This window comes from Triturus cristatus, chromosome 3_1, assembly GCF_964204655.1.
Source record: "Triturus cristatus chromosome 3_1, aTriCri1.1, whole genome shotgun sequence".
Classification (NCBI taxonomy): domain Eukaryota; kingdom Metazoa; phylum Chordata; class Amphibia; order Caudata; family Salamandridae; genus Triturus; species Triturus cristatus.
This window is the reverse complement of record NC_140583.1, coordinates 917,625,635-917,639,367: the sequence shown is the minus strand read 5'-3', so window position 1 is coordinate 917,639,367 and position 13,733 is coordinate 917,625,635. Positions and strand designations below refer to the sequence as shown.

General features: G+C 39.6%; 1 protein-coding gene across 22 annotated transcripts in view; it reads right to left on the bottom strand.

The window, feature by feature from the left end:
* BAZ2B (bromodomain adjacent to zinc finger domain 2B) overlaps positions 1–13,733 on the bottom strand; it is a 1,481,286-nt gene that overhangs the window by 1,008,043 nt on the left and 459,510 nt on the right. For all 22 annotated transcript variants that reach the window (XM_085645472.1, XM_085645482.1, XM_085645489.1 and 19 more), the window contains one exon: positions 6,517–6,705. In XM_085645472.1, the coding sequence (XP_085501598.1) occupies positions 6,517–6,705 (189 nt within the window). The remainder of the gene's footprint in view (positions 1–6,516; positions 6,706–13,733) is intronic.

The following is a 13,733-nucleotide window of genomic DNA, read 5'->3' as shown; positions in this document are numbered from 1 at the left end:
CAAACGACATCCACCACGATCAGGTGGTGCAGTGATCGTAGATGCAGGGTTTCTAGCCCGACGTTGCGCTGCCTGTGTGACTACAGAATCTGGCTTCACTTGACCAGTGAGGCACGCTGGTGCTCCTAATGGAGATTTGTACTTTTTCTCCAATCTAGGCACCCGTGCTGGAAAACTATTTTAGGCCTTCATAATCTTTTTGCCTTCCTCCCAAATAAATTCGATTATAGGGATTGTATGTGTTTGTTTAACAGGCTGATCTTTGAAATCGTACAGGAAATAATCCTTCGTTAATTTGAACCTTTGTGCTGTCCTATCCCTTAACTGGTGGAACTTGCATATCAACAGGTGGTGAGTCACCAGGTAGCACCGGAGAGGGAGATGGTGTTTGGGCATAATAGTTATCCCACTCCGCCATACCATCATCATCATCAGCAGCATCGCCACCATCATCGAGAATCTCACCATCCTCCCTGTCCTGAGGAATTTCTTCTTCTTCTTCAGTATCATGAGGAGGTACTGTCCGAGTTGAAGAATGTCTCAGCGGTACTGTAGGTATTACCACAGAAAGTATTGGAGCCGGTACCGGTTCCGATATAGTTGTTGGCAGCACTGGAATAAGCGGAACCACAGACACTTGTGGTGATAAAGGAAAAAAACCGCCGATTATAGTCGTCCAACATGAGTTACAGATTAATCATCAGTGACAATGGTAGCATCGCAGTTTGTCTTCCCTAGGAATTTCTTCCTGATAAAATTGTTCCTCATCATCACGATTATCTTCCTGGCATCTTATTACTAAATCTAAGGGACTGTGTGCCGTCCCAACCGATTCAGCTAAACCTTCTTCTGAATCTTGATCTGAGTCAGTGGTAAAACAATGGTGAAGGAAGGCGGGAATCCTCCACCGATAAAACCTCACCTGACATATCTTGTCAAGTACTCGGTGGTAATGGTAATAAAGGAACAGCAGCAAAGGACGAAGTAGTCGCTGTATATGTGGAAGAGATTTGGATTTTTAATGACCTCTGTGCAGAAGTCGTCTTTTTTAAACTTTTTTTTTTTCACCGATGAGACTGCAGTCAACGGGCTCTGAGGCATAGAAGGTTATTGAAGACATCTTCGTAGACGGAATCGTCGACGGAATCGTCGACGGAACCATCGTCGACGGAACCACCATCGAAAGAATCATTGCAGACAGAACCATCGTCGGCGGAACCATCGTCGACGGAGCCATCGTCGACGGAGCCATCGTCGACGGAGCCATCGTCGACGGAGCCATCGTCGACGGAGCCATCGTCGACGGAGCCATCGTCGAAGGAGCCATCGTAGACGGAGCCATCGTAGACGGTCGGAAACTTTTTTAAACTGGAAAGTTGAAAACCTCACTAGCCTGAGAACTAAGTCTCGTGGGCGACAGCAGTATTCAATGAAAAAGAAGTGGCAGAGACATTTTCTTCTTTTTAAGGAAAGGAGCAGGTAACTCCTGTACACTACTGCGTTTTGAGGCTGTGAGGGAACGGCCAGAAGTAAAGTTTTCTACCTCAGAAAATTACTTCATCTTTATCCTTAAGTCTCTGGAGCCACAACAAGAGACGGCCTTCCCCGTCTTTCAGAGTTTTTGTAGAAAATTCTACAGAATTTACATTCACCCACTTCATGGTTAGGGTAAAGACAGTAAATACACTTACTGTGTGGATCTTCTGAGAATAACGTAGCTTTCCACAAAAGAACAAGGTCTAAACAAAGACTTCTTACTTGAAGTCATCCTGAAGAGAAAAAACTGAGCAGAGCTCAGGGAGACTCCCTTTCACACGACGTGCGGTAGAAAATCTGAGGTGAGGAGCTCTGAGGAGAAGGTTCTAGAGAGGAGCTGGCGCCTGATTGGCCGTAGTTTGGACTAACATAATGACAGAGATAGACTGCGAATGTCTTTTTTCTCTTTCCATGTATCTCTATGGAGATTTCATATAGGGACATTCTTGATGTTATCACTTACTTATATCTCTGTTTTTATATGATTACTTATGTATATATATATGTATGTATATATATATATATATATATATATATATATATATATATATATATATATATATATATATATATATATATTATGGCTGTATATATTGCTATATTATTTACCGTGGGACTCCCACTCCGACGACGGGGAATATATTCAAGCATGTGAATCTATGAAAGACACCCCAATACTGGAGAATCCCGATTCCCCACCAGGAACTACAAACCCAGCATTCCACACCTGGAGCTCCAGATTTCCGCCTAGTTAAGGAGAACTCTTTGAGGAACATGAAATGCTGACTTCTGAAGAAATGCTTCAGCAATTTAACCTCTGAGCTACTGAAATCCTTAGAATAACCCAGCTGAGACATTGGGCATTTAAAAGGGACACAGAAGAGAATCTCTTCGGAACACCCACCAACCAGAGGCCTTATGCATGTATAGGATTTGACAAAGGAATTTCTTGGATTTACAAATCTCCAATAGCTCCAATCCTTATCCAAACATAAACATCAAGAAATGGGAGAGCAGCTTGAGGATGGGGATTCGGGAGGAGTCTTGGGCAATGATTTGGCGTAGAGTAATCAATACTATACTGCAAGAGAGCCATCTTGTACATAGATGTTTTTATCAAACATAAACTTGCTGCTCCAAAAATTAAAGTTGGTAATAATAAATGGCCAAGTTATGTATTTTTGTCTCAGTTTTCAGGTTCATTAAAATAGTTATAGATTCTGTAGCTTGTTGATAGCGATCATTTTGCCTTGTAATCTTCAAGTCAGATTGTGGAATTGTATGTTGATTAGTCACAGAAATTGAGAATGAAGTAAATGCTTGATCAAACTGAGGGCATTCGAAATGGAGTTTGGAACTGACACAGTCTCTATAGAAATACTAAAGTGATAACTCAAATTTATTTCCTGAATATTATGGTGCCATTGGGTAAAGTGAAAAATAATTAGTTGAGGGTGGACCCAGCCATGTTACTGTTTGCCAGAGTTCTGATACAGCCTCCCCTTTCCAGGGCCATGTGACAGCCTGGGGATGAGACAGTGGGAGAACACAAACACACAAAAACAAACAAACAAACACACATAAAAAAACAAACAAACACACACACACAAAAACACACACACACACACAAAAACACACACACACAAAAACGCACACACACAAAAACACACACACACAAAAACACACACACATATTCAGGGTACTCATGGGGTTGCCAAAGTTACACATTTTATGCGAACACGTTTCAGCAGTATGCCTTCCTCAGTGCTTTAGAGTGTATTAACAGACCACACAGCAACGTAGTTCACTTAAATGGTCAAGCCATTATCTTCAGTGGTGGATTTAAAATAGTGATGATTAAAGAGGGACTATGCAAATATTCTTCCTATTACGGCTGCAATGTTAAAAAGGGCAATGTTCTCGTAGATTTACGATGTTAATCCTGACTGTGATGCCTCATTGCGATATCACAGTTCTATAGGTAAGTATGCCATATACTTCACCTTTCTGATGTTTACTCTGCCACATAATTGCTGTGTGTAGCATACCACTCACCAAGATGCCATTGCGGACTATGATAACGTAATGAGGCATCAAAGTAAGGATTAACATCACAAATAGTACAAAGATATTGCATCACTAACATGGCAGCCGTAATAAGAAGAATATTTGCATAGTCCCTCTTTAATCGCAACTATTTTAAATGCACCATTTAAATGAACTATATACTTACATATTTAAACTGTAGTTATTCAACATTATTGTGAAATGATTAAATTAACAATGTTAATAACACCAAGATTTTTTTTTGTGTTCATCTTCTTTTTTCCAAGACTATGTTTCCAGTGTGTACTCTGGTCACAGACGGCGCATACAGGAGTTTCACCCATTGCGTGAACTAAGAGCCGAAACTCTTTGGCTCAAGACCTCCCATAAGTACTCCTAGTTTAGGGAATCAAACACTTTCTCGATGTCAAGTACCACAAATGTTCTTCCCTAACCATATGCATCACATTGGATAGCTGCCGTAAGTTCAAGTGTGTGCCCCTGCCTGGCAAGGAGCCACACTGGCCTTTGTTAACTAGGTGAGTGACCACTTGGTGCAGCCGGTTCGCCCCGGGCCTTGAAGATAATTTTTTTGTCAACAATTCTTATCGATAAAGGTTTGTATGATCCTGGATCTTTGTCTGGCTTGGATATCATCATGCTCGTAGTTTCCCTAATCTGTTCTGGCAGAATACATGATCTATTCACTTTCGGGACTGTCTCCAGGAATTGCGGACTAATTGTGCACTGTATTGCTGGTACCATTGAACTGGAAGTCCATCAGGTCCTGGGGCTTTGCATCGTTCTTTGGCCGGAGTTCTGCTTACAGCTTTTCATAGTGTTCGGCTGTCACCCTGGGAATCTCCACCAGGTTCAGAAACCTCATTATCTTGGGAGGGGGCTCAGTCCTGGTTCCCCGGTAAAAGCGTGCCAAGTGCATGTGTAGTAGTGCATTTATCCCTGCTTGCCTGCAGGCTACAGTGCCATCGGTTTTTATTTAGATTCAGGATCATAGGGATGCAACATATCCTTATTTAATTAAGATGGCTCAAGGGCAGTGGGCTCAGTACACCACATTAAGGCTCATGCAGGCCCCATAGGCTCACCGGCACCTCTAATGACAGCAGAAATTTGGAAAACCCTTGGATTTGTCTATTTAGAAAGCGGGTCATGTGCACACTATGGGGCATTTATTCCTTAAGTTCAATTCATCTACAGAAACCCAACACATACCGGGTGTAACACCCATGCATTGTTTACAATACAGGAGATTGCCAGAGGTAACGAAGGACATAAGGAGTTTGCTCCTCAAGACGCAAGTAACATGCACAGCAGATTACTAGTGCACGTTCTACACTCTGAGATACACTACACATGGGCCTTCAAGAGATTAACATACCGTATCTCTCAAATGCTCATCTTTTAGGGTCAAAACAAGGATCTTATGACATACACAACATACTGATTTTTAACATTTGACTCCTCAAGTTATTCCCCTTTATGTTACAAAACAAGTTTACTGTGACCCAAAGTATGGACATTTGGTACGATATCAATAAGGAAACGATTTAAACAATAAAAGATGGTGTTCATGAACTAAAGAGCATAAATTAAAAGGACGCCTACGAAGACACCACTATAAGAATTTGTCTCGGAAAAGAATACCAATTATGTGACAAGACAATATTGGGGAGGGCCTCTCTCAATCTATATGAATGCTTGCTTCCTCACCAAACGAGAGCCACAAGTGCCTGAAGTCACTCACAGTTCTTCCCTCTGATTCTCTCTAAAGAGCGCAACATTCATGCCTCTCATTCTCTTGCATGACATATACAGACACATTTTATATTTCATGTATGAAGTGAGAATACACGAAAGTCATGATAATCCTAATATGACTCTCCTCCACAGTAAGGGAATTTGACAGATAGATCTGGCACAGTAACTGAAAAAGGAAAGGTAACACACCAAGATGAAAGGAGGGGAGGGGGGAAAATAGGACCTACATCATAAAAACTGCATCCTTACCAAGCAGACCGAAAAAGATCGTCATTGTCAGGAATACTGTCATGGAACTGGTCTTTGCCTGAATTGGTCACTTTATTATTAACAATTAAAATATGCATGATGGATTTACTAATCAAGTGACTGGTGATGATGTTTCCTGAGGTTGGCCAATGTCTATGTCAAAATCAAAAGAGTGTTAGGATAACTCTCCTGTCTTGCTTGGAGCCATTTTTATAATCTGGTACAACGTAAAAAGCAACGTGATAGCTGCGAATTATTTGTCGGGCTCCAAGGTGGTTAAGTTTAACAACATATTTTCTTGTACATTCTGGCTGAGACAGCAATATTATTCTCAACTCACTTCTGCAGCGCAGCATGAGTATTTAACTGGAATGTACCAGACTAGAGGCAGGTAAATTGCTCTTTACTTCTAATTTTCTGTGCGGAATATTTTCTGTCAACTATACTGTTGTTATATTAACTGAAGCGCACACACGTTTCTTGTTCATCCTACAAGCTTATTGCCTGTACTATTACCTACCAAGTCTAAGTGTGGTGTTCGATGCTAGATATCGTTTTATGAGCACGCACACTCTTTAATGTATCAACAGTCCTGAAACAATCACAGAAAACCAATATTTTGCTTGTATTGTATAATCAAAATGTAACAATAGTTGATTTTGTTTGTTTACAAATCTATTTCACAATAAGAATTCTTTTCAGCTCTTTACTTAAAAATGTTATAGTGACTTAAAAGTCTCTTGTTCTATAATAATTCCATGCTGGAACATACAATTGAATACATGGAGCACATCTGTGATATTTTGTTTATGACGGCTAAATAATGCATGTTACAATTGTGATATATTTCAGACATTGTTTATCTCAAGTGTCAAATCATTTGTAACAATGTGTCTAGTAGTTTACCTGGAAAAGGGGACAGCCTGGAATGCGCTGCTAAGGCTGTAGGTGCACCAAGTGTTCCCAAGCCACCAAATTCTGAGTGACCTGAGCTGGCTGTATGTAGACCAAAAACTGGATGACTAACCATTGAAAAGGCACTAGACACTGAAGACAAATTAAACAACTGATCACCAGACGCTCGGAACAAATGGCCTAGAGGAAAAAAGGAAAAAAAAAAAGACAGAATAGTTACAAAAGTCAAGAGAAATCAATTGACAAATTCCATTCATCTTCAATATGTAATTCGCTGATTTTCATTACAAAAACTGATACAAATAGAATTCTGTTTTGAGTTAACAGCTCGTTATTCTAATAATGACCCAAAAAAGTTTTATTGTCTTCAATAAAGTGATTTGTCATTTATTTGACAATTAAAAATTCTAAAAATAAAATATAATTTACTATGAAATGGTAACTCAGCTACAATTATAGGCCAGTAAAGTGGACATTCCATGCCTGCCTGTTTCTTGCAACTCTGATGTGCTCAGCTTTCAAAGCGCCAAGCCACCCCCAAAGCAAATTCAGCTCACAGAGGAAGAGGGCATAGACAGCTCCTTTGTACAAATGTAAACGTGCAGCGCCACCTCTGTTTAGGTCTCACCTAGGCAGCAATTTTGCTGTCTCTTCAATACTTGTTGGATTTATGATATGGTTCCTTGTGCTATCCTTTGGAAATGCATGCTGGCATTTCAGTTGTGAGTACACTTAGTAGTCCCTCCTTTTGGAATTTTGTATCCACCCATTAGGCCTGCCCCTCTTACATGCGTTCTTACTGTTCAGGTCATATATACCTAGAGAGAACTCTTTTTTTAGTGGGCCTGCCTCTGCTCGTTAACTGTTCTATTTACTTGTGCAATTAAACTTCGGTCGCATCATTGGCTAGCTGTCACTTTACCTTCCTTGCCTGCCCCTCACCCCTTCCACAACACTGATTCGTTGTTTCATATCCCTTAATCTACCTGTGCCTCCCACTCACCCCACCCACAACACTGCTCACAGGCCCCCACCAGCCCTTAGGCCACTGCTGTGCTGCTAGTTTTTTAGTTTTAACTTTACATACGATTTTATTTATGTAGTGCACCTAGCCATGGGCTCAGGGATCTTAAACAATCAGCCCATAATAACAGAGCTTTGAGCCCGAGAGCAGATTCAAACATGGATCCCCAGCTCATCAGTCGGCAGCTCTCTTCGCTGCTCAATATCCTTTGCCTAGCCATGTTGCTGGGTGCAGTAACATATGAGGCCAAAAGTTGACCCAAGGGTCACCTAGTGACAGCCTGTAGTACTGTACCCTCACAACACTGCTTGTTTTAATGTCAGAACTGCCATTACAGGTGTACAAAATAAAAATAAATTTAAAAACCACAACGGAGTTCTTTATTTTATTAAGGTGGGGAGAGCATATCTACCACATAGGTAAAAAAACATTGGCATTCTTAATGTCAATAGCTCCAACTACAACAAATGCAAGACCTATTACATTACCAATGCTTGTTTATCAGAAGTGGCTTCTCTTTCTCCATCACACTGGGCCAGTCCCTCCATTTACTCCAGTGTCAGCCATAACAACCACTTAAAAGTAGAAAATACAAACCTAAAACTGACCTTTTATTTATTTTGACTACTGGGCATTAGAGTTTACATTCCCATTAAGCAAAGGAAGGGGAGACGCCAACACAGAGTGATAGTTAAAGCAGCTTCTGCTAAAGAGCTGGAACTGCGATTGTGCAACGGTACAGAGGAACCATTTACCCCCTCACCCACAGTGAGATAAATTCACCAATAAGGGAGGTAGGGTGCCTTAATTGTAGGGCAGTAAGTGCTTTCAGTTACCCTGCACATTATGGTGCCTCGCCTACAGTGTGGGCCCATAAAAGCAAAAACTCTCACTTGATTGATCATGTTGAATAAAACATTGTTATTCTTCAGACAACACTACTCCGGAAAAGTTATCCTAAATTCTTCTCAAAGACTTTAGTGGTCTTCCGGCTTCTGATCCTGAAATGAACTTTGAACACACATCTTGGGAAATTGTTATGCAAGAGTTCTACATACATTTAAATGTAGGGTCAAATGCTATTTAGATTATACCCTCTGCTTCCATATTTGTTTACTGCGTTTTATACACTTGCAGGTGATAATGTGCTTTACTAAGGCACATAACATAATAATAAAGGGAGAGTATGTTATCAGTAAGAGTTGCCCTCTCTCACCTCTGCCCTTTTTATTTGCACTAAAACTTTACCTTACACTCTGTTTGACTTCCGAATTAGCTCCTGTACATTTTATATTCTTATTTGTATCAAATCCTCTAAACACAAGTTTGTATTTTAAATAGGTCTGATTATACTAAGGTTTCTAGTTATTTAAACAGAATTTAATCAGAACTGCCATTCTAAACAATGTATGTTTTTCTTCTATAGCGGATAATTCTAGTATTCAATGGGTTCCTTCTTCTTCAGTTAAATAACTAGGTATATCAGTTTCAAAACAGTAGATATTATTTCTTTATATTGTGCTAATATGTTGATAGGCATAGAAGATGGTATAGCTAGATGGTCTTCCAATTAATCAGGTCAGTCGAGGTGAAGCTTTAAAATGATTAATGCTTCAAAACATACCTATATTTAGGTATATTAACTAGCTCTCCTATTTCTTTCACATTTAAAATATTTGTTTAAACACACAATCTTTAGATTTAAGAGTTTGGAGGCTAAGCAAGGTTTCTTCTTGTAACACTGGTCTTTTTGGTATGGCAAGGCTTCTTATGGATTGAAGACAATTCTAGAACTATAACACTTAAATGGTTGTTTTTAAAATTAAAATATTTTATATCCTTTTGACTTCCTACATTGTTAACTAGGTTTACACCCAAATATTTGTTCTGTAACAACGTTATTAGAGAACGAGCTCAGTTCAAATTTGAACTCATTTGTTTGTTAGCTTTGTTATGGATTCTTGTTTATATCCACCTCAACATAATGCCATGATTTAACATTGAGGTACATCTCTTTATTGACAAGGCTGACTTTGAAGAGGTGTCGCTCATTATCGGACTTAACCTGTAACAATTAATTTTTTGTGCTCAATTTATCAAACTAATTTTACCTCACTTTGGAAGAGTTTCAACATTCTCTACAATTGAAAAAATTAATTTCTAAAATCCTACCCACTAATTGCTAAATGATCCAACCCCACTTTAATTTAGACTAAAATAAATCTATTCTCATTTACTGCTCACATATTTTTGAAAGTTTATAAACTGTTTTACACATTTACATTAAACATAAATATTTATTATTTAATAGTGGTAAGAGAGTAACTAAACAACACATTCATGATAAGAAGATACTTTTTATTTGGAAATGTAATGGCAGAGGCTTTTTCCCCATTATTCAGTTTGACAATTATTTATTGGTTGCTGATGTTATGTTGAGGACCCTTACTCAAAGTTTTAAAGAGAACATTTTAAAATCATTTAAATGGTGGGCTCTTTATGGTCATCACACATGATTTTTTATTGCAAAACAGTAACATACGTTTCAGCTGATTTGAGGGACACAATTTGTTAAATTCTTCAAATAAAATATCTAATATACATGCAACTTATATATCAGTCTTAACAGTAACATTTCATACAAACAAAAAGGAGTGTAAACCCTTTTACACTGTTATTCGTTTGGGAGTGAGCTCTGTTACAACCAATTGGAAAGCCTCAGTTTGTTTAATTTACTATGCTTCGTGGTAATGGGTTAATTTTAAAAAGAGAGGGATGAATTTTGCCTCATCTTTGTGAACGTCACCTTTATGTGTTAACACTGAATTGGTCTATGTAGATTCGATGGGAGTGATTACAAGTGACCTAGTAATCAGCCGACTAATCTGCTCTCTGAAATATTGGATACTGAGGGGACTGGTAATACCAAAGAGGAGTGAGAATTATTGCGGACCACAATAATGTGCATAAATCATTGGTTTGACACTGATTTCTCCTTTTTTAGCCATTTCAATGAACTTTTCCTATAAAGCATTCCGCATGCTGTCAGCATACTCTTCTGTGTCTATGTGAAAAAAAGCAACTCTATAATATTCCATGGGGTATGTAATAACAAAGCTGGTAACACCCATTACCAGCTGCATCGGAATTACCGGGCCACTTATGTGTTGTTTACTAAACTGATAAGTTAATAATTTAGATAAGGAAGAGATAGCAAAAGGAAAACCTGCATTCATAGGTTTGTAGCTTGCTTTGGCTGCGAATCCACACGCAGTGCATAATTATGGCGTATAATGCTGGGTCTGGAAAGTAGTGTTTCTCAAAAACTATGGTCAACAACCATGACTGGAATTATTCATCTTAGTTAATCCTACAGGCCACAAAGCATTAGGGCAGACTATATTTTAGATTGGGTTTTCGCTGAAATGCAATATAGAATTGTTGCAATGTACGCATGTATAAAATAGAATTTGATAGCTCAGTTGACCCCTTCATGTTAAGGTAAGGAGCGTGACAAAACTAAATGTTGGAAAACCATTTAGCTATTGCTGAGACATGCGGCTTCTCGTCATAATGTGGTATATATTTGAGCTGGGGCTTATTTTACACAGTTATGGATCCTTCAGTGTTTTGTTCAAATGTACGCGGCCGGCCATCAAGACTTGTAGGCGGCATGCTGTGTATTTCATCCATATAAGTAGCCCATGGTCTTGGAACGGTTATCTGATTATAGGATTTTGTAGTAGCCAGCCCGCAGGGTTGTAGGCGACAATACATTGTATGTTGAAGTGATGTGTTCTGCTAATAATAAAAATTTGATTTAATCCTAAAACTACATCAGAAATATGCAGGATACCTGCAGTTACAAAACGCCATTTATTTTTTACGTCCCATGGACTTTTCTATTCAAATTTCACATGACTTGCATTAACCATGTTCTTGCCTTACAGATGTCAGCCAGTAACATTCTTCCCCAGAAAGGTATGGTGGCACCTTTTTTTAAGTATAGAATGGGGTCTCAGTGTCAAATTAAACTGGCAATTATCAAGTTCATAACAAGTCTGAATGCAACACATTAGCCCTTCGAGCTTGGACGGCAGGGGGACACCCAAACTGTATCCTATTTTGTTTGGCAGTGGCTACTAGCTTCTCAGCCCAGGCTATGTGGAGACTGATGGTGTTGGAAGCACGTTTACAATGTAGGCCATAGGCCTTACTATCTACACCCCGAAAGACTGCCAACTGGCTTATCCCTAAAAGAAAAAAAGAAAAAAATCAGTTCAGTCCCCAACAGGGGATTTTGGCTCTGGGGCATGTATGAAGGATGTCTGTAATATATGCGATGTGTGTGTGTTTAGGTTTGTCATCAAATAACTAAAATGGTAGGTGCCATGGTCCTTTGGGGTCCACATGTGTATGTTGCACGAGATGGTCTGATTGTTCCTGTCACTATCCTCAAAACTGGTGCTTTTGCTGGGTGAATAGGTGTCTAGTTCTTTTTTTCCAGTTTGGGTTTCCCCAGCCAAATTGAGATATGTATGCTAATCTCTTTAATATCTGAGGTTAATATTAGGTTAATACATATCCCACTTGAGCCAGCTCAAAACAGACTCAGTGCAGACAGCATGGCAGGCAGCCTGCAAAATCTGGCCAGCAACTGCAGGACACGGAGGGGCTACCAAACAAGGAAGAACACTGACCACCCCTGCTAGTATTTTGTTGAAAGGATCGACTCAACAGTTAGGATGCACTGGCCTAAGAGAGAAGGCTACAAGAGCTATTGTTGCCACTCTTCCTCAAGACTGGACCTTTCTGTAAGAGAAGCTGGACTGAGCCTGCCAGGAAGATTGAAATAAAGCACCGTAGAGATCACAAGGTCCAGCGTACTGCAAACCCTTCATGGGCACAGCTTTTTGGACATAGGCTACACAGGGATCATGAGAAAAATAAGCTACCCAGCAGCAGATCACATGCAGCTGGTTCAAGGAGCTGCTCCACCGCTGTCCCACTTCATCTCATTGGCTATAGGTTACATGTACTTAACTTCCCCAAGACTCAGTCAGACCAGGACACAATTGGCTTCCAACCCCAGGCTTGAGGTATGGTAGTCTATTTGTTTGGAGAGCAAACGGATTACGGGACCCTTGAAATCATTTCTCGAACTGTTACAGCTGCATAAGTATTATTTGTCAAAGGAGTAGTCATCCGTAACCTTAAGCAGGACAGTTACAAGTGAGTATTGGACGTCCTGGTGACAGCAGTAGGCCGTTCCCCAGTCCCATGTGTGCCCTTGCCACAATAACATTTCTATGTGACTGGCTATTGCTGAGGTACATGCCTCTCTACCTCTTAAAGCACCTAAGTAACTATTTAACAAATGTACCCGACAGAGTCCAGTAGGGCCACTGACTCGGCACTCATATCCATTTATCTCCATTATATCCTCCACCAGGAATCAATAAGGGACCCCCCTTTGGAAGAACCTTGTACTATATTTTATTGGTGGGTTTTTGGGACTAACCTTTCTTGGGTTTTCTTGTCACCCATTAGAATCATGGATCTGAGCTATTTTTCAGGGATTAAAACATTTAATCTTCATCATTATTAGACTCCAGAAGCATCTAGATGAAATTAGTGCATCAGTATACCTGCATAAATGCAGTTACATCTTTTTCTCTTTTTTTGTAGTGTCCTAAGCTTTCCTAATGAAATGTTTTGTATTTTTTAAATATGGGCTATACCAAATATAAGCAGCATTGTGTGTTTTTCACAACTTTCATTTTGTTCTTTAGGTGTTTGTTGTCAACGTTTGTAGATTATTAACAATACTTGTTGAAAGAACAATGGAGGCACTAAAAAGATTCCTAATTTTCAGCCAATGCCTTGATTGATACCGTTTATGCGTTTATACAATTTCAAAGTGCTGAAAAAAACAGATGCCACTATTATATAATTTATAGTGCTGAAATTACTTATCTTGGAAGGATGGAAGGCCAACTCTGCCTTGCTGAAATCAAACTTGTGACCTTAAACTCACTCAGAATGCTGCAGCAAGCATCAATTCATTGTGCCACCTTGTTGGCAGAGTAACTAACACCTTCTATAATAGGTGGCAAGTTTATCGGATCAAAACCTGCATACATTGTGGTAGAGCAGCTCAGACTGAGATTTGGAGGAATATGCC